We start from the raw sequence: 23,727 nt of genomic DNA on the forward strand, positions 1-23,727 counted from the left end.
TGTATAAAAGGTGATGAAAATTATCACTTAATCATTTCGTCGGAATTGCTGTGATGAACGGTAATGGGATCGGAGTAATCATTTTGAGTTCTAATTGAAATAGCACATCGGTTGTTTCTAATATCATCAAAGCATCGCATCTTGCATGCTTGAATTATTCACTGAGAAGATTTAAAAAAGTTTATTAGTAACAACATAACAGTACGGATTAAAAGTTTCTCCATTTAAATAGAAAAAAAGAAACCTGAAAATGAATTCCTATATCAAAAGAGAAATTCACCTGAATAATACTCTTTGATATTTAAGGCAGTTACAAAAAACACGTCATGCTCAGTTTGTCGTGAAATCCACACTAAAATCAAAGTAAGAATTTTATTAGGAAATCATAGTTAGTGAGAAATTTAGTAAAAATTTTTTTTTATTTTTCCACAAATAACATTTGCTTTCCAGAAGAATTCTAATTTTCCAGTAAAAAATAATTTCCGTTTAAGAATGATCAAAAAATAAAAATAGATTTCTCAGATAGACGGGAAGGAATGGAAAGAAAGAAGGAAGAGAAGAAGCGGCTTGCGAAGAAACTTTGAGAAATGAAAAAGTGTGTGTTTAGAGGAGGAGAATGGTTAGATTTCATTTTGAATATCCAATAAATTTTGGTTTGGTGCAATGTGGTGAGGATCAAGACAAATGGCTTGAGAAGGATTGCATAAAAAAAGTGAACCATCAACTGTAAATAATGAATTTTTTGTTGATAATATTATACTAATCGAATTTCTCGCTAATTTCACTTTTGTCAGTTTTAAACTATTCACCCGATACAAATTAGATTAGTAATAAATGCTGAAATGTGGAACTGTCACACAAAAAGAAAAGACATTGTTGTTTGTTGTTTGCGCTCTTCCTCTCACATCTGAACGATATTTGGAATAGGTGAAGAAGATGATAACAAAGAAAGAAAAGCAACCGTACTTTCTCACATATCAAATTGCAATGAAATGCAAAAGATGGGCAAATTAAAGTGATTAGAACAAAACTCCACTTGAACGCCATATTCCTGCAAACTCATCCAACAGTTCACTAACAAGTTCATATAACTATATTTCTCAATGTCACAGTTTCAACTGAGGCTGATAAATATACAAGATTCAAAGCATTCATAAAAAAATTCAGAGATGCATCAACGAATAGATTAAAATAAAAGCATGTAGAAAAAGTGTTACTCATTATTCGAAATCTTATTTGGAGGGAATTTCAGAATTTTCACTTTCTAGCTCTTTATCCTTATCCATCAGAAGTTTTGCCAAATTTCTAGACCAAATTTTATGTTCTTTTTGATATATTTTGATATTTTCGTCTTTAACTCGTTCAGCTCTTAATATCAACTCATATTCTCGTTTGAATTGTTGATATGTGTCATCTACTGTTTGAGCGGAAAAGTATGATACGCTAAACATGATCAACGATAGAGTCAGCCTGAAAATAACATACCAGGCAAAAAGCGAAAAAAAAAAATCACGATATCAGTGTTTGAATTTTAGTTAGCAAACACAAACAACGCAAGAGTAAAGCCTTACGCATTCACTTCCAGAATTAAATCGATAAACTGACGTAACATTACTACTAGAATTATCTAAGAAAAAAAAAAAGAATAACAAAAATGATACCCGCACGTTAACCCAAGACTTGCTGCTTGCACCATTTTTCGCACACCTAGTGGACATGCAACTACAGATGACACTGAAGCTGAAATAAAAGACATTTCTTCACTTTAATTTCGAAAAATCACGTAATTAACTAATTCTGATCAGTTCTTTTTCATTGCGTTCTACACTCTATACTCACATTTTCACTGAATCTCGCAACCCTCAGTTGATTTCTAAAGAAAAAAAAAAATGCAAACATTCACTTGTTATAATGGGAATAGTCCAAAGTGAAAAATGGCCGCGCCATGCTGCAACATGTGTGATCGCTGCTCTAAAAGTAATTATAACACAAAATGCGAACATCAGTCTTCATTTTCAAATTCCTAAATAAATGGAACACTTCCTGAACATTTTGAATGTGCTGACATTGCCGCTTACTTCTTTAAGACCATCTAAAATCAAATGTGTATCATTTTTTTTTTTTTTAATTTCACTTGTAAGATTAACAGAAAGATGTCAAGACATGATCTATGAAAGAATATATTAGAGAGCGAGAAGAAAAAAAAAAACATCTTACACCATACATCCAACATATAATGATGCTAGAGTACCGTTAATTGCTCCCAAGCGCAGAAATGATGTAAATGCATAATCCCATTTACGCCTCTGAAAAACTTCTTAAACAAAAACGAGGTAATTTTAATTGACATTACAGTTTTAGACCAGAAATAAATAGGTAAGTGGTCTAAGGATGTGTAATGGGAGTCACATCTTTAGAAAATTGACAATATTTCTTGCAGCAATCGGTATAGAAGTTATTTGTACCACTAACTTTACAAATGCAGCAAACGTATAAATGACTACTAACCAGTGCGTCACGTGGACTAAGAAATATTCGACCCCTCGCGTAACGATTATAACGGTCAGCAGCTCTCTGCCATCCTAGAGGACCTGTGAAGAATACTGTACCAATAAATGTCCATTCTACACATGGCATCAATATACTCGTCTCAAAATGTACATCTGTAACATCACAAGCATAGTAAATTTCAAAATCTACAAACACAGGATATATCTTTACAAACCTTTATTAAAATATACATTTTTCAATCGCTGCCAACCACTAGTATTGGAATCATCCGCATGTTCATTCTCAATAACAACTTCGTCTTTGGTATCTAAAAATTCTTCACTTTTTTGTATCACAAAGAAAAAAAAATGAATATTGCTGTTGTTTGATTTGAAGTGAAATTCTTAGTACGACAATATTACTTTTTACGTACTAGTCAATGTCATACATCAGTTCTACCTGAAACAGCTGAAGTATTTGATGAATGGCCCATGCTTTACAGTTTCGTTCTTAACAAGTGCATGGAATTAAAAAGCTGTGTTGAATAACGCAATTGAAATGAGTGTTTAGTTAATAATAAGGATGTTTCATTTAAATGATTTACCCAAATTTCGCGAAAAAAACTGCCACAATTTATTTGGAATACTACTGAACTTTGACCAAGGCATTCCTCTCTCCTCATCTGACATAATCACGGCTTCTCACCACTTCACACAAACGTAACGTCAATAAACTGTCTTCACTTGGACATATTTTACACCTGCTTAGGCAACATATATGTTTAAAAATACTTCGCCCATGCATAATTTAAATCCCTGACTAATTCCATACAAATCACTAGATGAACGAATTACCCGACCCCTCAGAACTCAATTTTACCAGCAGATCGCACCAGTATTTGAATGTGTCCCAATGAAAACGCCGGATCAGGCCTTAGATGAATAGTGCACACGGACAAACAAGCAGGTATTACTCCACCGACTTACGAAAGGTGAGAGAATGGCAAGAAAACAAAGTGGCGGAAATGGTATAATTGACCGCACGGGTTGCAAATGTTACCATAGCGGTGGGTACATGCAAATGTACAGTATTTCTCTTTTCTTTTTGTGTGACACTTCTACATTTCAGCATTTATTACTGTATCAGACTTTCAAAATTTACGAAACTCTTCCAAGTCAATATTTTATTCAGCATTTGCTACATGGTTAAATTCTTTATTTGTTAAATCAATTAACCCATCCACCGAATTATAAATAAATTACAATTTAAGATGATTTTTCGACAAGACTTTCGCAGATATATCGTGAGGAATCCAAACTACTAATTTCAAATATGGGACTATGCCATGGATGGTAATCAACGGAACAGTTTTTCCTTAGTTTTGATATTGACAGTGGGTCTTGCACGGGTTTGAAATCTGATTTAACGATACTACGCTTCAATTCTATTAAATCTGACTTGCTTAATGAATATGCACAGTGCTTAGATGCATTGAACTTGGTACCCTCCAATAACTTCTTGGATGTAGTAACAAAATCCGGTTCCGGTACTACACTGGATAGGGGACAAGTGTTATCCAGCTTCAGTGACATACCCTCAAATACTGCGGAAAGCACCATTGTTGCGCATTTTTCAGCAGCATCACTGAAAACGATCACTTTCTCATTGTTATCCAGGGAGAACAAGATGGAATCAGCAGCAGTAGTAGTAGAAGTTGCGTTATTTAAGTCAATACTTGCAGAAGGTACATGTCCAGCACCGTCAATATTAGCAGTAAAGATCTCTAGCTTTCTTGGTGATTCTGTTCCATCACCACCACCGCCACTCCTATACACAGTATTCATGCCCTTTGCAGAGGACAACATAATAGTCAATTGTAATCTGAATAGACTGTGTAGTCGCAAATCGACAACTCGTGCCTTCCACTACTAATTGTTTTGTTCCGGATGCTTGTGACGGCCTCTTCCTGGCAAGGGACAAATACAATACAGACAAAACGTGTGTCTATGTGTGTGTTCATATGTATGTCTGTAATATTCAAATGTTCGAGAACATATGGCTCGAGTTTTTGGAATGACTCTGCACGGCTGGAAGTCCATCTCCATCTCTTGCAAACCATAAATTTATCTAATTCTGTTCTCAATTTCGATAGTATATGTGCAATTCCTACATGGTACAGTTCCTCGTGTTGTTGTGTAAATCGAATATAAACTCTCTTCATTTGGGTTGTATCGCGGAAGGTAAATTGAATGTAAACCATCTATTTTCTGGATTAATATTTTGGATTAGATTATATGGCCCCTTTTTCTATTAAAACTGAGAATGGCAAAAAATGGGTGGCGTTCTTCATATATTTCACAACAAGAGCAGTACGTTTAGAACAGGTAGAAAATCGATCGACGAAAGTTCTTTACACATACTAAGAAGATTTGTTACCTAAAATGAGTGATAATGCCAGCCAATCCCAATTAGTTTTCAAATAATTCCTTTATTTGTTAAGAATGCTATTAGTTGTTCACTTCGTCCCATAAATTCAGAATTTCCACTCCCTAGCTTTTTTACTTTAATTTGCCCATCTTTTGCATTTCATTGCAATTTGATATGTGAGAAAGTACGGTTGCTTTTCTTTCTTTGTTATCATCTTCTTCACCTATTCCAAATATCGTTCAGATGTGAGAGGAAGAGCGCAAACAACAAACAACAATGTCTTTTCTTTTTGTGTGACAGTTCCACATTTCAGCATTTATTACTAATCTAATTTGTATCGGGTGAATAGTTTAAAACTGACAAAAGTGAAATTAGCGAGAAATTCGATTAGTATAATATTATCAACAAAAAATTCATTATTTACAGTTGATGGTTCACTTTTTTTATGCAATCCTTCTCAAGCCATTTGTCTTGATCCTCACCACATTGCACCAAACCAAAATTTATTGGATATTCAAAATGAAATCTAACCATTCTCCTCCTCTAAACACACACTTTTTCATTTCTCAAAGTTTCTTCGCAAGCCGCTTCTTCTCTTCCTTCTTTCTTTCCATTCCTTCCCGTCTATCTGAGAAATCTATTTTTATTTTTTGATCATTCTTAAACGGAAATTATTTTTTACTGGAAAATTAGAATTCTTCTGGAAAGCAAATGTTATTTGTGGAAAAATAAAAAAAAATTTTTACTAAATTTCTCACTAACTATGATTTCCTAATAAAATTCTTACTTTGATTTTAGTGTGGATTTCACGACAAACTGAGCATGACGTGTTTTTTGTAACTGCCTTAAATATCAAAGAGTATTATTCAGGTGAATTTCTCTTTTGATATAGGAATTCATTTTCAGGTTTCTTTTTTTCTATTTAAATGGAGAAACTTTTAATCCGTACTGTTATGTTGTTACTAATAAACTTTTTTAAATCTTCTCAGTGAATAATTCAAGCATGCAAGATGCGATGCTTTGATGATATTAGAAACAACCGATGTGCTATTTCAATTAGAACTCAAAATGATTACTCCGATCCCATTACCGTTCATCACAGCAATTCCGACGAAATGATTAAGTGATAATTTTCATCACCTTTTATACATTCGTAATAGGACTCACAATGTCATTCGATTATTTAAAAATGATCATATATGTAAAGTCATCTGTTATAGAATTGGCATATTTCAATGAAAGAAAAAATTTTGAATCCTTTTATTCCTAATTAATCAAATTTTGCTACCCTTCAAATCCTTCCTTCTTTTTCCCTCTCTCTCTCTCTCTGTTCCTCCAAAAACCAGAAATATCAAATGTCAAAGAACAATATAGGTTTTTAATATTATGAAATTTATCTATTGGCTGATTAGATACTGACCGATGTTCATTATGATGTCAGGTATGATGTATGCATAAATTTTTGATAATCAGATTGCTTAAATTTGCTCGTTTAGTGCTATATTTATAAAATAGTTGGAGCATTCTTGGAAGAGATGACTTTGAGTTTCTCCTCAACATACCAGTAGTGATGCCACAGAACAAAAGTGAAAAGCCAGTTCGAAGTGAAACCCATCAGATAAACAGTAAATGCCGTGCCGAATTCTGTATCCACCTTGCCGCTCAATGCGTCAAGCATTTTTGGCGCTGTTGCCATTGTCAATACTGCTAATCCGAGAGCATAAGATGATTGCATCAAAAGTGCTGAGAAAATTTTAATCAAAGAAGTTTCAATACTTGTTGAACTAAAAAAGTACGCAGGTTCTGCGTTATTTCACTGCTGAAGAATGGAATAGATTCTGAACCGTTTCACATCAATGATAAAATAGTAAAAATAGCAGTGATATGTGGACTCGAATACACTTACCTGGCCAAAGTAACCAGATTGGTTTGATAAGGAAAAATAATGCGATTAACAGTAAAAACAATGAACTGGTATGTGACAAACACCAAACAGAACGCATAAAACCACCGTCCAGATAATTTGCAATACATTCACTGGTCCCTAGTATGCGATGCATTAGCCCGTAATCGAATATGATAATATCATAGGCTAAAAACTGAAACGAGGAACTGTATTTCAGATTATAAAGTGTTAAGGAGAGAGGAAGAAAGAGAAGAGAATCAAATCTGATGCTGTATGATAATACGAAATTACCGAAAGTTTGATTCTTGAGTAATAACAAATTTCACTTTTCATTTTATCAAAAGTACGAAAATATTTCTTGGATTAAATTCATTAAATTTACATTTTAGTCATGCAAATGATATAGATTCATGATGGATACGGCTTTAAACAATTTTTTTTGAAGCAAATTAAGGATGCAATCAGGCAAACAGTTCCATTTAACTTATCACTCATTAAAATGTATATGACTTTAAAAAAGTAATTTCTAAAAACGAAAAGAAATTTACCATCTCAGCTGAAGTTGAAGTTGCTGTGATATTTGACTGGCATGCAAAAATGGTATTGTTTTTTCGTATCGAGTAGGCATGCTAAATTAATTGTTTCGTTCATTTTTTTCCTTTTTTTCTGTTTTTAAATACTTTTTTCTTCAGATTTTAAATATGTTATCAATTTTGCAAAAAAAAAAAGTTTTTTGGTTTGATTATTTTCCGAAAAATTCTCAACCTTAATGGAGATAATCTTTTAAGCATGCTGATATAATAGCATGGATTATTATCTATCAATTTAGTTTAGGCTTTCGATTAAACGAAAATCAAGCAAATAGTTTTTTCTTTCATCAGTAACTGTTTCATAAACTTCCAATTTCAACCGACATGAAAGCGTTCTTCCATGCACAATCAATAGAATCATCTATATATTGAATGATTGCTTAGAACTGACACTACCGCATACTAAATGCGGTTATTTATTAGCGGTTATTTGTTGCTAAATTAAAATTATTATAGGTTCCATAATGTCATAATAAGGTAATTTTATTTTTTTATTACTTTTTCAAATTTTTTTAAAGTCATAAAATTATTAATTATAACAGTATAACTAGATTTTTTTCCCCATCCTATTCAAATTATCTATACGATGGCATCAAATTGATTATTCTTGGCACTTTTATAACAATATCAAGTGGAAAAGTTAGCATTATTTGGACAGACTTTTATTCATGTATTTATTTTTGTTTAGCATTCATATATGCGATAACATAATACATGAATAGTTTGAAATATTAATAAAAGAAGGTGACCTGAAGAAGTGAAGTAAGAGCAACAAGAAACTGTAAAATTGCAAAGATGATACAAAGATATCTGTTTTTGAGAGGTAAACCACAAACGTAAGTATATTTATCTCCAATTGCAATAAATAAGCAAAGCTTCATGGGAACAAAAAGGCTTATTTATTGCAGATTGTTGAACTGAATGAACTCTGTTGAAGATTTTTTCCTGTTAGCGGTTAATTAGCACTTTTAGGCCCATTAACACTAATTCATTTTCATCCATAAATGTACATTTACACACTAGTCCAATATATTTTTTGCATCTTTACTACTCTAAACAAATTCTGGCTTGTAATGAAATGAATTTTCAAGTTCTAAAAAGAATATCTTTCCATAAATTACAATTTAAGATAATTTTTACTTTTCATTGAAAGCATTTCTCATAAATTTTAAACTTTATTAAAATCAAAGATACGTCAAATTTCTTTCTCATTTTTTTGCTCAAATGCTAATTAATAACACATCACAAATGATTTCGTTTGAGAGATGTTTTTTTTTCACATAGTCTTCATTGAAATGTGTTTATCACTCAACGAGACAAGTGTACAGTAAACCGGGTCGAAACTACGAAGCGATGTTTTCGGCATTCGAATGTGAAGTTTGAAGTAGCTTGATAGGGAGTGTTTGATTATTATCGTTTTGTTTGGCTTACTAAAGTTGGGAGAAAAATACCTAAATGGCAAGGCCAACGCATGGTTGTCCAAAAAATGTAGGAATTCTCTTTTGAGTTTATAAGTCAGATAAAAGTATCTGATAAATCATCAGCATAAGTTATATTTGCTGGTCAAAAATTTACCCCACTATAATCATCCAGAACTTACTGGAGCATACTTGTGCCTGTAAATTCGGATGGTTATATGACGAAAAATTCTGGTCGGAAAATAAATGTACATATGTTTATATTTAGGTGTTAAAGCAGGGCTTTATTCCATGCTGCTATTCAAAGTTATATCGGTATGTAATACTTGCTGATACGTTAACATAAAAGGAATATATGAGTATGTGGAATGAGAATTAATCCTGATAGATTTGTTTTGTAGGGCTTAATATTCTCAAAAAATTTTTGCAAATTTCATAAACTTGTACGTGAATTTTGGTCAAAATATTTTTGCCTTTTATTCCAGTCAATAAGAAAAGTTTATTAAAAAAACTGACCACTATTTCATTAAACTACTTTCAATTCAAAAGCATTCTTTGCATTCTCTTTGACCAGTAGAGTGATATGATAACCAGTCTATTGTCGTTGAATTTTTACGGAGTGCATCCGTATCATAATTAAAATATTACGCTGAACTGATAAATGATCTAGGATTAATGAAAATGTTTAAAATAATATAGAATTATTATGCCATTTTTTATAAAAGAGTCTGAGATTCTGAGATACACGGAATTTCTTAAACGTTATTGCATATACATTGTGCAAAAGTGACTGGTTGAGGTGGATTTTTAGTTTTCTTTGCTTCATGGTTCATATGTACAATGATGTTCATTAGATATCATAAAAGAAAACATAAGTGGAATAGATATTGTAAAGAAAGTTTCACTTGTTATTTTTGTAAATAGGAGTTGGGCAAGAATTATTGAGATTATGTATGTGATTTCAGTAAGTGTTTGTTACTTTTTCATTTTCTGATCATTATAGCTACCAGAGTCATACAGGGCCTTAAAGACTCGAAAAAGAAAATGGAGTGGAAATATTTCTACTTGAATTTATTTAGGTAAAGTAGAGGAAAACGGTGCAAGCTATGGGAGATGCTGAGTTTCAAGTTGCGGTTGTAACAACAGATTTAGAGGAAAAAGATGAAGAAAGAAAGCAAACAGAACGTGGGAAGCTTGTTCAAATGCAGAAAAATTGGTTGAAAGCGAGAAAAAAAATCGCATCTCTGGAGGCACAAGTGAATATGGTAAATGATTAAACTTAAGAAAATCCTAGATGATATAATGAAATGTCTGAGATAAAATGACACTGAAGTAATTTTAGAAAAGCAGGAGCGGAGAATCTAGTAATAAGCTTTTACAAGATCTATATGTAAAAGACAAATTAACACACTAAGCATTGATAATATGAAGCATTCGTGGAGTATGCTGAAGTCATTTGTTTGTAGAACTTATTAGACTACTAAAATTCATAAAAATTATGCACTTAAACAACACAAACCATACTTAAATTTTATTTCTAGCATCGACTTCGTGAAGAAGCATTGGTATGTGAAATGGTTGAATTACGCAAGAGCCAGGAAGTGAGTCAAGCCAAATTCGATGAGGAACGGCGTGAATGGCTCCGCAATATGCGGGCAGCTCAGGAAAGCAAAGCAGAGGTGTTACAGCTTAGACTTTCACTTTTATTTTTAAAACATAGAACTTTTGTAGGTACTGGGTATTACAGTCCTTATTTGGTCTGATTTTCAAGGAAAATAGGATTTCTTGCTTTGTTTTAGAATTTTGACAAAGGCAAGACCGAGATAAATTTACTAAAAGCAGAAATAGCTGAATTGAAGTCATGTCTGAATGATGCGGAGCGAACCCGTCTGTTTTTATTGGAAGACAACGGTAAAATAAAGCAACAGAAAGCAAAATTAAGGTTTTCCATCTTACTTTTTCTTAAAAAAAAAGATAATTTTATCCAAAGTACCATTGTATGAATTCGAGTTATTGCTATAACTAACGTTATCCAGTACTTCATTTCAACCATAAAGCTGAATAATACTATGAACTGTGATCAGTTTTAGATATCCTAATGAGTGACCAGTTATATTGAATCATTGCCCTCGTTGGTTTTATGCAAATTCATAAATTATGGTTTAAATTTATTATGATAGAAACTTGCATTGTTTTATTTTCTAACTTTATTCCATTCCTTACATTAATATATAATTATTTAGATGTGATTACAATGAACTGAAGCGTGAACACAATAAGTTGCTCTTCTCTCAGCAAACTAGAACGACTTCTGTACGTTTTACAAATTTTTATACATGAATATTTTGACGTGTACTATCAGAATTAGTAGTTTTGTTTTTTAATCATTGTTTGACATAGCCTTAATCTAAATACCTAGCCGTAATACTTTTCTTTTTAGAGAAAAAGTGAAGTTCTGTGCGATAGAAATGGAACGGAAAACATTCCAAATCGAAGCAGTCAGAATGGATTGATAAGTGGGAATAAATTTGAGAATTCCGTTCTCGGCCTTTCTGAGGTAGATTGTTACTTAATTTGCATTGTCCTTCCTATCTTGATTGCATTATTCTTCCTACTTTGATTACATCATTTCCAGACGTGTAGTATATGCATTTCTCCAATTTCGCTTACACAGTCCGATAATTCCAATGTTACTATCATGGAAGCAAATTCTAAGCGTAGCGAAGATTCACTTGTCAGATCTGTAAGTATGCAGGTATTTTCAAAGTTTAGTATCATCACTGAGACCACTGAGATCATTACAAGAAGAGCTTTATTGGTTGGCTTCATGAGTCTGTTTTCTGAGATCGGAATGTTTTGACCAGTTTTGGCATTGGTACTTATGAAAGATGCCTCTTTAGATCTTATATTTGGAATCTTGTTTCATGGATTTTGTTAAAATTCTTTTAAAGAAAGCTGCATTCTGCTATTCAGGGGAGTGTAATAATGAAAAATACAGAAGAGAAAAAGTTAATCGGAGAGCTTATCGAGAAGCTGAAACACTCGGATGAAAAAAATCAGGAATTGCGAAAAGCGCTACACACTGTCGATGAGCAGTGCGAGAAGCTGGTGGTGCGTAAAATATCTTTAATAAAAAAAAGACTATGCATTAGCATCATTAGCTTTCAAATCATCAAACAAAGCCCGATGGACATTAGAATAATGTTTTTGTTGATTTCATTTCATAATCACCATCATAAACTTTGCTGCTGATTGGATTGGAGTTATGAGTAACCAGTCTATTGCTCTGAATCTTATTTAGGAAGCTCTTAGGAGAACACACTTAGGAGTGTTCATTTTTTTATTATGTCGTCAACACTACTAAACGCTGAATGATTGGGCGTTCAGTATTGAGTCAGTTGCTACGTTCAGTTCTTAAAGTCACATTTTTTATCTAGAAGTAAAAATATTTTTCCTGCCACAACTGTCAAGATTTTTTCAATGGTTTTTTCAGCGTTCTAGGGTTGTGTCTCTTATATTTGTCTTGTAAATCGTATATGTTATCATTGCAGAGAAGTTTCCAGGAATTGAAATTACGATGTGAAGAGAAGGAGCGGAATCTTGCACTGAGTGCATCGATGTCTAGTGTAATAATGCAAGATAGTAGTCAATATGGGCGATCAGATCTCGAAACGGAGCATTTCACAGCGGAAAAGGACCATAGGTCTTTGTCCCAGAAGCTTCTAGTAAATGTTTACTTGAATATTCTTTATGTTTTATAAACGAAATTATACTTTACCTTCAAGTGCATTGCGTAAGGTACTGAAAACTACCTACATACTATCGTATACTATCTTCTCATAATCATCCTTTGTTCTACCTACTCATAAAAATCTAACCACAGTGGTTCCGGTTCTCATTTCGATGCATTCTGAATGTTGAATTACTTTCGCCCACATTAATCTTACTACTGCCGCTTTGTACAAGTACCGTCTTAATACTTTTTAAGGATGATGTGTGTCCTGCATCGAATTCAGTCAAACGCAAATATGCTTCATGTCTCACTGCCCTTGGTAAACGTTCGAAAAATGATCTCTGCTGAATTTGTGCGGACGTAATACAGTTTGTCATTGTTCTTATTTCCTTCTTAATTTTTAATTGCTTATCTTAGTTCTGTGAAACAGAAGCAGTTCCCCTAAAAGTTTTAGGTTTTTCTTTGTATAACTGGAAATTTTATCGATGTTTTTATAGTAGTAAATATGTCCCAGACAGCTTGTATAATTCGTTATCAGTTTATATTTTATTACTTGGCGTAGTTTGTTATCTTTAAAATCTTTTTTCTTTTTTCATATCACTTTCTTTGAAGTGCAAAGTGCTTAATGAATAAGGTTACTCCTATCACTGTTGTAACTAATTTACCCCTCTGTTTCCTCTCTATTCACTGCTTCATTATCCTTATTGTTCGTCTTATCCTTATTATTAATACATCCCATATTCAGTTATTGTATACTCTGACGTACAAATCAACCCTCACCGGTTATAGTGCGTTTGCATACTTGCGTTATACTGCCAACAGTCATAAAAAAAATTTTTTTCGGAATCAACCATCAGTGATTGACATATCCCTTTGGAATCTCGTTTGATATACAAATTTCGTCAGATTCTATAACTGTGACTACTTGACTCAGACTCCATAACTGATTAAAAAAATCAAAGCAGTACTGTTTGCCGAGTTACGAATTATAGAAATTTGGTGAACATGCGCAAAGACAGCAAAATACCTGTCTCAACAATGAGCTTTTACTTTCGAACTGATTCTTTTCTAAAGGCAATACCTGTTCTTTTTTTGTTAAGTTCTGGTTATGATCAACATTGCAACATATGTATGGTTTCAACTTGATCTGTCAAGATCAAATAAAGTTCGGCTTTATTGCCGTTAAACATTATTCACAGAATAGATTCTAAAAGTCACTCTCTAAAAAATTTAACAAGATGAAGATAAAAAATAAGGAATGATCTCACAGGGCGAATAAATGATATAAAGGAAAGAAAGGCAATGATTATATGGTGAGTTGGGATTTACGCTCTATCTACCAAGAAAGATTAAAGAACAGAAGATATAGTAAAATGGAGTATTATATAGCACATCAAGAATTTTTCATCCCATAAGCAGAAAGAGAATAATGAGATAAACAGTTATTGTTACAAAAACAGAGGAAACAAGCTGAGATATAAAAAAAAAAACAGCAACTTAAACATTCTCATTAAAAGATGTCGTACGGTAACAGTGTAATGAGCATACGAATTTCTGTTGGATTAAGGATGTGATTAAAACACTATTTTACATGAGAGAAATGAAGCATAAAAGTGATGGCGCTGGAAAAACAGGTTATGGTCAGTAGATTGCACAGAGAATCAAAGATCCATAATTGCGTACAGAATTAGAAATTAAGACAAAAGGGTTTGCTAAGAAAATGTCAGAAACTTGAATGAGTTGGAATACAAACAAAACAAAAAAACATTCCCGTTGAAAGATGTCTATTGCAACAGTAGGTAAACACGAGTTGAATCTGCTTTAAAAATAATTGTATATGCGCGTAATGAAGCACATAAGTAAAAGTCAAAGAAAGTTAGATAATATCATTATTATCAAAGCCTTTCTGGTTTTTTGTGAGAACAGTATCATCACCACTGGCTTTATCTATTTCATCATCTGCAGGTGCATCCGCTTCACCAGTGGCAGTACCTCTCATTTCATCTCCCATTTCATCATCATCTGCATCATTATTTTCTTCACTTAGCTCTTCAGCACACAAAAACGATGAAGTTTTAGCCTTCTGTCTCATGAGGAAGAAATTCTTCGGTCGGTTCAGTTTCATCGTGCAAGGTGACAACATGCTATCGCTGGGTGAATAAATCTGAATATGAATTAGAAGATAGCAAAGCAAAAATAACGAAAGCTGAATAATCTTTCCTTCCCGCTAATTATTATTGACAAACCTTGATAATTAAGATTAACCATGCAGATCTAGAAATCGACTTCATTAACTCACTTCTCTCTTTTACTTCACTTACCCCTTCTACTGTTCTTGAACAACTTTCATGTAGAAGACAGTATAAAAGCTACTATCTATGATATTTCAATAACAGTTTTCTTGTCAAAATAAATCTTGTGAAAAAAAATTTGAAATAAACCAAAAACTTACCGCCATTCGTTTGCGCAAGCTGGTGATGCGATCTGTCTGTGTAGAACACGGGGTCGTCTGAAAAGCAAATGCAACAGAAACGTACTGAAAAGTTATAGGATAAAATGAAAACGAAAAATTGTATGAACTAACTTCCCTACCCAACAAAATTTTGAAAAAAATCGAAAAACATTCATTTTTCACTACAAAGTGTGCCGATGCTGAAAACAAGTGCGATTGACTACGTAGTGTTGCAGTTGTACAGTCTGCACTCTGATTTTAAGTAAACAATAGCTAAGAAATTTCTCTTCGAAAAAAAGTCGGTAAAAGGTTTAGTTCGAGTTTAAAAAAAAAAACAAGATTTTCAGAAACAAAAAGTCTAATGGAAATTAGTGAAAACTTACAGGTGCTTTGCTGGATCCAGGTAGCTCGCCACTAGCCGGTGGAGTTGCCGGATAACCAGAAGAATGCTCATCATTTTTGGTACGTTCAGGCGAACAATGCGACGAGTCTGATGATTCGGTAATATTTTCCACATCCTTGAGCAGATCTCCACAATCTGAAGCAAGTTGTGTCACTTCTTCGCTGGAATCAGAATCATTGCATTCGAACTTCGGGAGAGGAGTGATACGATCAGATTCTGCCGCAGGTGAATCGCTTTGATCACTATCGATCTGTGAAGGTTTAACGGCATCACCAGCACATAAATCTTCATCCGATCCTTCAGACCTCTGCGAAAGTACCGTTTCCAAATGTTTTCGTGGATGAGATATCGACTCTTTCCGATCAGTTCTTGTTACTTTTGCTGGTGGAGGAGAAGTGTCACGTTCACTAGCCACAACATTCTCCTGATCAGCGGCTTCATTCTCTGCATTAATTGACGCAGACATTGCTAACTAGAATAAACAAAAACACTGGATTATTTTTAAAGAAAAGCCGTGAATATATAAGTACGAAGCCAAAATCTGAATAAACATTAACAGCGCAGAAGTGGAGATTGAGACACTTTTTTTTTACGGTGGTTTAAATCTGTATAAACAAGTCCTTTACATGAAGCCACTCCAAGAAAAAATACTTCAATTCAAGAAGAGTAACACGGTAACAGAAAACATCTAAACTTGTCACACTAACAAAAGATAAATACTCCAACTCCACCTTCACAGATTAGTAACTACTCTCTGTCTTCTCCACTTATCCTTCAAAAAAAGTTATTGGTCTCTACCTTAAGCTTGAAAAACACAAAGAAAGAATGCAACTAAATGCAATTTTATTAAGTTCAGCTATATTAAAAATCTTCATAATAGAATATCTTAAATGTCTACATTCTTCATATTTTTGGACATTAACTGGCTTCCGAATGGCTAAATTGAATTATCAAAGTAAAAAAAAAAGATTTTTTTCTTCAAACTCAACAAATCGCAATGCTTTGTACAGTGTTCCAAAATCCTAGTGAAAATTGCCAATATTAGGAGGTGAAACAGGTAAAAATTTCCCACAAAAATATCATCAAATGTTTTGCCTCCAAAATCATTTCCTGATAAACCAGTGACGAATCTTGATAAGATTTAATAAATATAGTTAGAAAAAATTTAGAGTGACTTCGTTTTTTTATCGAATAAAGCCTAAATCGGCCAAAGAATAGTTTTTCTCAATATATATCAGGAGAGAATTCGTCTTTTTTTTTTCCTCTTGTTACTAATATCAAACATGAAACAATCAGACAGAGATAATGCTAGTGTGAGAAAAAACAGACTAAGCCCTCCAGTCCTCGTCATCAGCGCTCTGTGAACCACCCACTCCATTTAATCAAGATATGCGAAGTGATTCAAATTCGAAATGAACGCGCTAATAATTCACAATCGTTAAATTCCTGATCGCTTCAGGAACCGCTCAGAATGGAACAACTTCCAATCGGGCTTTTGTTACAACGGTAATTTTCCGTATGGGACTGCTGGAATAACTGTGAAATCATATTCGTTAAAGCGATAATATTAGCTAATGATTGTACATGTAGTGGGGACTCATGCAGATGCAGTTGCATGGATAATTAAGGGAGAGGAAGTTGTTTGACGAGAAATAGGGTGACAGATTCACCTGTTGTATTTAGGTTATCCTCTTATAACCTTTTTTAGTATCCAGAAAAACAGATGAAGTCCACTCGCTGACATATGTATCTTTTAGCGCTTACATGCATTAAAGGACAGTATGTGAAACTATTCAAACATTCAGTTCAAAACATTTCCTGTAAGTGATGATGTAGCTGTTTGTTAAAAGTGATGTTTCATAAGCAAATAGCCACTTTTTAATTTATATTAATGATTCAGTTAACATTTTATATATTTTTTCGGACATACAAGGGATGAAAATGAGTTTAGTATTGTAATATAAGATGTCTTGCTGGTGTGGTCTTTTGCTTCTTCTGCTCTAATTTTTGAAAGCATCATGGGACTATTTGATAACTTTCCTCATCCTTATATATGAAAGATTGCTGAGGCCGTAGTCTTTGCAGAATACCTGTAAGTGAAATAAACTCGACCTAAATTTTGAATGTGTACCTCTGCTATGTTACTCTCTTTGCATATCCACTGTTAAACTGAACTGATCTTGAAGTTTTATTTCGAGTTGCTTTGGGAAACTTCTACAGATATCAAATAATAAAAAAATTGAAAACAATCGAATTATGAGTTATTATTACCAATTTCGAGTAATTGGACTTTCGATGCAGTATTCACCAGTATTCAAAACAGACTCTCCAATCTTAGCGTGCACAGAGTTCATTCGTTCAAATCGAAAATCTGCAATGTTTCGGGTACAATCAAATTCATGACAGCTTTATAGAACTTAAAATGCTGAACTCATGGATGTTCTTTTAAACAGTCAGCCATACGGACACTACTTTTTTTTAAAGAAAAGTTTTACGACTAAATTAAAAAAATTCTATTTTTTCAGTTGCTCATTCTCACATAATGAAGCTATGACTTGTAGAAAGTGTCCTAACTACCATAATTGAAACCTTAATCATGGCCTTTCTGAGGAAGATATTTATTCCCTGTCCACACTACTGCATTCGAACACAAACATACATTCAAATGCTGCATAAAGTTCACTAGGATATTCTTTACTAATATTTCACAAATTAATATCGTATGAGAAACGAATAACTTACAATCATAAAGCTTCCTCAACTCAGCCATTGACATGTTAGCTGCTTCCGAACAATACAGTTGTGCCCAAGATATCTAAACATAGTCTTCATATTTCACGAGAAATCAGAAACCATGAACATTTAGGCAATAAAATAATGATAACATAACAGAACTTAACTAATATTGTTTCGAAAGCTTCCAGCACTGCCAACTTAACTTGTATACACGAGTTTGTCGGATAGGTTTCAAGGAAAAATAACGTTATGTGATATAATTTATGTGATAAGAGTGTTAATTCCAATAAATTATGTGATGGCGGTGTTAATTCATGTGGTAAAGTTTGTTTTCTGTTGCCAATTAAGAGGAAATCGGTGTTTTAGTGAGATATAATGTTGTCAATGTCGAAGACAGAACATCACTACTAATAAGCAATTGTTATTTCTTAGATTGTTTCTACTAAGGATTTAACCAAAAGTTCCCAGTACCGCAAATCTTAACATGTAACTGAAGGGATGGTAATGCTACGTGATATAATTGAAATACCTCAAGATCACTGTTTCGTAGGCCAATTGAGTAAGATCGGCTTGATCGTGCTATAGTTGTAATCATACCAAAATTATATTCAATTACTTTTGAAATAGCTCCAAGTGCAGTGTAGTCATTTATGATGCTTTTTCCATGATTTGAAAGAAGCAAATTAAGCAATGATTCCAGTCTCCACATCGTGTGCTCTAGATTAATGCATGCGTCCTGCAAACAAACAAAAAATTATCTATATATTTCCTAACAATCAAAGACCATTTTCAATACTTACTCTAATTTAATTTACACAACTTTGTCTTCACCACGGCAATCACTGTACTGGAATAGGGCGAAACATAGTAAAATCTGAGATAAGATTCCTTGAATTTCATAACCTCATCAAAAATAGTTCTCAATTTACAAAAAAAAAAAAACGAGATCTACATTATATACATCAATGTTTATTAACAGTTTGTAGCTTCATTTAAAAACAAACTTTCAATGATGGATGTGCATGCTCTGCAATAAAATGTTGCAACTTTGGATCGTGAAATGAAATTGCTTTTTCGACACGGCCAAAAATGCGCTCATACAGTCGTTTATCGAAGGAGCGCCACTGTCTGAAATTCAAACAGAGAGCTCAAAAGCTAAAACTGCACACCCAGTTCATGTAAATATACTTGCAAATCGATAATCGTAAAATAACAGATCTTTAAAAAATTTTTTGTAGTAAAGAAACTTATTAACTTTATGCTATCTGCGTTAGTGTTTGCATACGACATAATAACTTGAGACGCCACAAATTTTTTAAGATCCAATTCAGTGTTGCTAAGCAAAAGAGATGCCATTATCTCATCCAGAAGTTCATTGAAATTCATACCGGATGTAGCAGTATTAATTCCAACAACATCTATAGTCGACGATAGAGCTTCAGAAAGCAAATGTCTAGCATATTTCTAAACAAAAATTTACAAAATAAAAGCAATAAAAGCCAAAAAAAAAAATATTGCAAACAAATATGTCTGCTATACTTAACACAAACAATGAAAAATTTTCAATTTGAATGGCAAATCCACCAACATTGTAGCACATTGACTCAAGAACATAAAATTAAACATAACAGAAGCCATAATCAGCTCTGAATAGAATTAAACATAACAACAGACCCCACGAAATTTGAAAACCATAAAGCATGAGCAACTCACATGTATTATTGCTTCTTCGACATCCAGCGATAATACAAGTTTTTCATCGTGAAGTCCACCAACATAGTAGCACATTGACTCAAGCACGTAAGTATTTAGTGCAAGTTTCGTTACCAAATGCTAAATACTCACTGTATCACCCATAGCAAAAAACAGATCTTGATGTTCCTACATAAATAATTCTATCTTTTATTCAGAAAGGATGCAACAGAACAGACAATCACCGTAAGAAGTACTCACCTACCTTGACAGCATTCATTTCTGCTAATGGCAAATTCTGTTGCAATGTTCTGTTGCAGTATTCCGACAAAGACTCTATAAATTATAAGGAAAAATCTCTACGCAATGAAGCAATTCTTCTTGATAATGTGAAACCTTATCAAGTTCAAAAAAAAAAAAAAACTGTCTTCATTTAAGCTGCCATGAATAATGGTTAAGACATATAAAGTCTTCATATCCCACCGTGTTTCGATATATGTTGCTAATCACAAAAAATCTTTTGCAACATAAATAAGGAGAGTTATAACTAGAGGAGTGCAATTCGACTGAATTAAATCATGAACATGATTTATTTCTTTCCTGATATACAGAATAAACAATGTACAACATACTTATTAACGTTTTCATAAAACCTACGACGGCAGCACCAAATGTAATTCGTTTTACCAATGTTTTTGGTGAGATTTTTTTTCCATCTACAGGCTTTCCCAACACTGCACTTGACTCTACAGTCATCTGCTTGAAATCCAATAAATTAACTGAAGAAAAAAATATTGGCAGTACAATTAAAAATAGTTGGAAATGCTATGAAATTCCATAAAACTGGAACTTTCAATGAAACTTTGGAGGGAATCCTGAATGGTCCAAAAAAATATTTACCTTCCAATCCGTTTCTTCCAAAAACAGATGTTTTTGTTCCCATTTCAAAAACACTGTTTCCATCTTTTCGTTCAAAAATGTAGCATACTACCTTATCTCCAGCCTAGAAATACTTATCAAGCACTTCTTATAAAGATCAAATTTGTTATAGACACATTCACTGCACGAGTGATAGGGGAAAATTAGTCAATGGCATGTAAAATATGTAAATGACACAGTTTGGAAAGTAAGAGTTAAAACGGCGGTAAGAATAAAAAGGAAATTATTCTTACCGCCGTTGAATAGCAAAGGATTCCTCGTAGTTCAAACGAGTATGTGAAGTAAAATAGAGACAAAGAATCGTAAACTTATATTTGACCAGTGAATCAAACCTGCTTAGCAAAAACAAGAAGTAAATTAGCATCTTCTGCATTGATAAAATAATTTGTTGCAATCAGGTTTTGTTTGCCATTAGTAGAGTCACATAAAGATGTTACTGATTTCAAATTTGGTTCCCTAAAAATATTAAAAAATCTATCCACAGAAACATATGTACACCACTTCATCCTGAAAACGGAGACGATGGATTACCCGCAGACGACGTCGATGGATTACATCGGTTTATACAACCGCAGTAGTTCGTGAATTATTACAAAAATAGTGATAGCATTTAAACAGAAAAAAAAACTAACATTTCAGGTCTGGAAAAACCAACCACAGGTCGAATTAGTCCCGATGCAATTTGCGGTAAATAATGCAACTTCTGCAGGTCGTTACCGTACAGCGAAATAAGAGATGATGCTAAATGGGTCTGCTCGAAACGAAAATAAAACCTCCAACATGATCCTAATCCCTCACAAATAGTCAAAAGATCTTTGTAACACATATCGACACCACCTGAATATTTCTACTGTAAATTACTTGAAACAGGAATTTCAAGACTGAAGATAAAACATTAGTTTTCAATTTGATAATACTTATTAAAAGAGGTACAAAAGCCAGAAATATAAATTCCCATGATTTGCAATTGTCATTAATATCCAGACATATTTCTTTCTTCTTTATTTTTTATAAAATTATGAAAACCAAAACATCATACCATATTTCTTTGGAACAACGTACGAAGAAAGTTTGTAGTTATCCCAAACAGCCATAAGAGAGTCCTTCTGATTTGCTGAAAAGAAAATATATATATATAAAAGATAAGGATATCTAAAATCCTAGTACACAAAAAATGTTGCAGCAACATAAATCCTGCTATCTAACCTGCTGCTTTGATGTCCTTATTGAGTGAAGATAACAATTGTAACATCTTATCAGCTTCGTCTGTATCAGAATATTCCGGATAAATGAGGAAATCCTTCAAAAAATCGACAAATTTCATATAGTTCAAAAGAAATCATAAAACTGATAAAATTTTTTGCTACTGCTCATTTAATGATGAGTTTGCAGCATTAAAGGCTAACTTTACATAAGTATCAAGATACAACCATCTATCAAATATAATTCGTTTTAATATACTCGATTTCTATAATAGGAGATGGATAATTCTCACAAAATGGAGAAAAATCAATCGGAAAGATCCGGTGAAAACGTGAAGATAACTACACAGTAAATACAGCATAAAGTTGCTGATTTCAGACGGCTCACTGGAAAATTTGATGAAATGAAAAAGATGCAAGAGAGTAAGTTGTCCTTTTTTCAAAAAGAAAATCTCATTTCAAAATATAAAGTTGGTGTTAGAGGGATGCAATAAAATTTGTAAGTCAACAATACCAAGAGCTTGCAAAACAGATTATAAATTGAGGAGAAAGCTCCACCATATAAACAATACAAAGGAAGTGGATTTAAGGAATTTCGTTAAAACCTGCAAAAAAGGTGGATACCAAAATTCAAAAATATGTGTGTTTGAAACCTAAATCTATAGAATACAAAAGTACTTTTTCAAAACGATTTAGTGCAAGTCCACGACTCAGTGAAACTCTTTGAATTGGTATGCCATGTTCCTTAACAATATCAAGTGCTGATAAACCACTGAGTCCCTTTATAACTTTGAAGTTTTCTGCTTTTACTGAATGACAACTTCTCACGGGTAATATACTCTTTATGCCAACAGAATATAACTGAAACAGGACCATTTTCAACGCATGATTTCTCCTCATCTGCAAAGAAAATTTAACTACAGTTTGATTCTTGTCGATAAGGAATTAAAAAGCGATTCAAACCACGTATACAAAAAAAAAAAAAAAAAAAATCTGTAGTAGTTTTCTCAGTTATTCAACAGTAGCCAGTATCTGCGCTTCCTTACTTTTCCTCGCAACACTTGTTTCTTCCCTTCATATTTAAACTCTCGCTCATTAAGCGAAACGATTCTTACGAATACTAATTGCACGTCTATTATAGCCATCCATATGAAGTGTTAGAATGTCAGAAAGTGCTTACTGTTTCATTTGTTATAGAAATTCACATGAAAAAAAATCCCATACATTCCGTATAATGATACATGCTAATTCTTCTTCTCTCTTCTTCCCTTGTATTTACTATTGTCCTATCTCTTATCACAAACTTATTTCAACAAAGTAAGGAAATGTATAGGATAACGAATAAATTAACATATGAATGAAAAAATATCAATGATAACATTCAACTAAGAGTACAAATATCCGACAACCAAGACCGTATTACCTCAAGGAAAAAACAGATTCCAAACAAAAACATTAACCAATCGAATGTAACAGACCACCGGATGGCTCATAAAATAGAAAATACTCTATGAATTTGAATCTCTACAATTAGAATATACCTTTTTAACAGAGTTGCTCTGAGAATGGGAGAGATTTCACTTGCGTCAAGTAGGAATTTATTCCACACGGGATATCCGGAAGTGTAATGTGGACCTCGGGACAAGGGATTTCATTCTAGCCTAAGAGATGTAACCTGTTTCTAAAAGTTAGGGAGAAAAGTTTTCAGAAAACTTCACAAGTTCAATTTCCCCTGTCCC

At 33.1% G+C, this 23,727-nt stretch overlaps 5 protein-coding genes across 8 annotated transcripts; 1 reads left to right on the plus strand and 4 right to left on the minus strand.

Annotated features, from left to right (window-relative positions):
• Positions 1-1,232: 1,232 nt before the first annotated feature.
• Positions 1,233-3,179, minus strand: Bm9166 (Uncharacterized protein; the record flags this gene model as incomplete). Its single annotated transcript, XM_043074262.1, has 7 exons — positions 1,233-1,470; positions 1,662-1,740; positions 1,904-1,971; positions 2,218-2,306; positions 2,509-2,663; positions 2,726-2,818; positions 3,095-3,179. 7 exons carry the CDS (start codon positions 3,177-3,179, stop codon positions 1,233-1,235), a joined length of 807 nt encoding a protein of 268 aa, XP_042930196.1.
• A 3,242-nt stretch (positions 3,180-6,421) lies between these two features.
• On the minus strand, positions 6,422-7,374 carry Bm4235 (phosphatidate cytidylyltransferase, putative; the record flags this gene model as incomplete). Its single annotated transcript, XM_001897757.2, has 3 exons — positions 6,422-6,660; positions 6,824-7,016; positions 7,372-7,374. 3 exons carry the CDS (start codon positions 7,372-7,374, stop codon positions 6,422-6,424), a joined length of 435 nt encoding a protein of 144 aa, XP_001897792.2.
• A 2,563-nt stretch (positions 7,375-9,937) lies between these two features.
• Positions 9,938-12,912, plus strand: Bm9164 (Uncharacterized protein; the record flags this gene model as incomplete). Of its 2 annotated transcripts, none has more annotated exons than XM_043074264.1 (9): positions 9,938-10,096; positions 10,373-10,510; positions 10,631-10,773; positions 11,075-11,144; positions 11,272-11,388; positions 11,467-11,574; positions 11,805-11,942; positions 12,383-12,556; positions 12,820-12,912. In XM_043074264.1, the coding sequence occupies 9 exons, from the start codon at positions 9,938-9,940 to the stop codon at positions 12,910-12,912; spliced, it is 1,140 nt and encodes a 379-aa protein (XP_042930198.1). The 2 variants fall into 2 exon arrangements, with proteins under 2 accessions (XP_042930198.1, XP_042930197.1); XM_043074263.1 differs by having other exon boundaries at positions 12,395-12,556.
• Positions 12,913-14,440: 1,528 nt separating this feature from the next.
• On the minus strand, positions 14,441-15,885 carry Bm9163 (Uncharacterized protein; the record flags this gene model as incomplete). Of its 2 annotated transcripts, XM_043074265.1 has the most annotated exons (3): positions 14,441-14,728; positions 15,017-15,073; positions 15,400-15,885. In XM_043074265.1, 3 exons carry the CDS (start codon positions 15,883-15,885, stop codon positions 14,441-14,443), a joined length of 831 nt encoding a protein of 276 aa, XP_042930199.1. The 2 variants fall into 2 exon arrangements, with proteins under 2 accessions (XP_042930199.1, XP_001897790.2); XM_001897755.2 differs by lacking the exon at positions 15,400-15,885 and having other exon boundaries at positions 15,017-15,022.
• Positions 15,886-17,686: 1,801 nt separating this feature from the next.
• Positions 17,687-22,888, minus strand: Bma-acdh-13 (the record flags this gene model as incomplete). 2 transcript variants are annotated; one of them, XM_001897754.2, is made up of 14 exons in its annotated part: positions 17,687-17,790; positions 18,162-18,234; positions 18,685-18,891; positions 19,160-19,283; positions 19,411-19,619; positions 19,869-19,988; positions 20,113-20,183; positions 20,480-20,626; positions 20,748-20,850; positions 21,119-21,242; positions 21,419-21,623; positions 21,826-21,900; positions 21,993-22,086; positions 22,667-22,888. In XM_001897754.2, 14 exons carry the CDS (start codon positions 22,886-22,888, stop codon positions 17,687-17,689), a joined length of 1,878 nt encoding a protein of 625 aa, XP_001897789.2. The 2 variants fall into 2 exon arrangements, with proteins under 2 accessions (XP_001897789.2, XP_042930200.1); XM_043074266.1 differs by lacking the exon at positions 22,667-22,888 and having other exon boundaries at positions 21,993-22,038.
• Between the last annotated feature and the right edge of the window lie 839 nt (positions 22,889-23,727).

This window comes from Brugia malayi, assembly GCF_000002995.4.
Source record: "Brugia malayi strain FR3 genome assembly, contig: Bm_v4_ChrX_scaffold_001, whole genome shotgun sequence".
Taxonomy (NCBI): domain Eukaryota; kingdom Metazoa; phylum Nematoda; class Chromadorea; order Rhabditida; family Onchocercidae; genus Brugia; species Brugia malayi.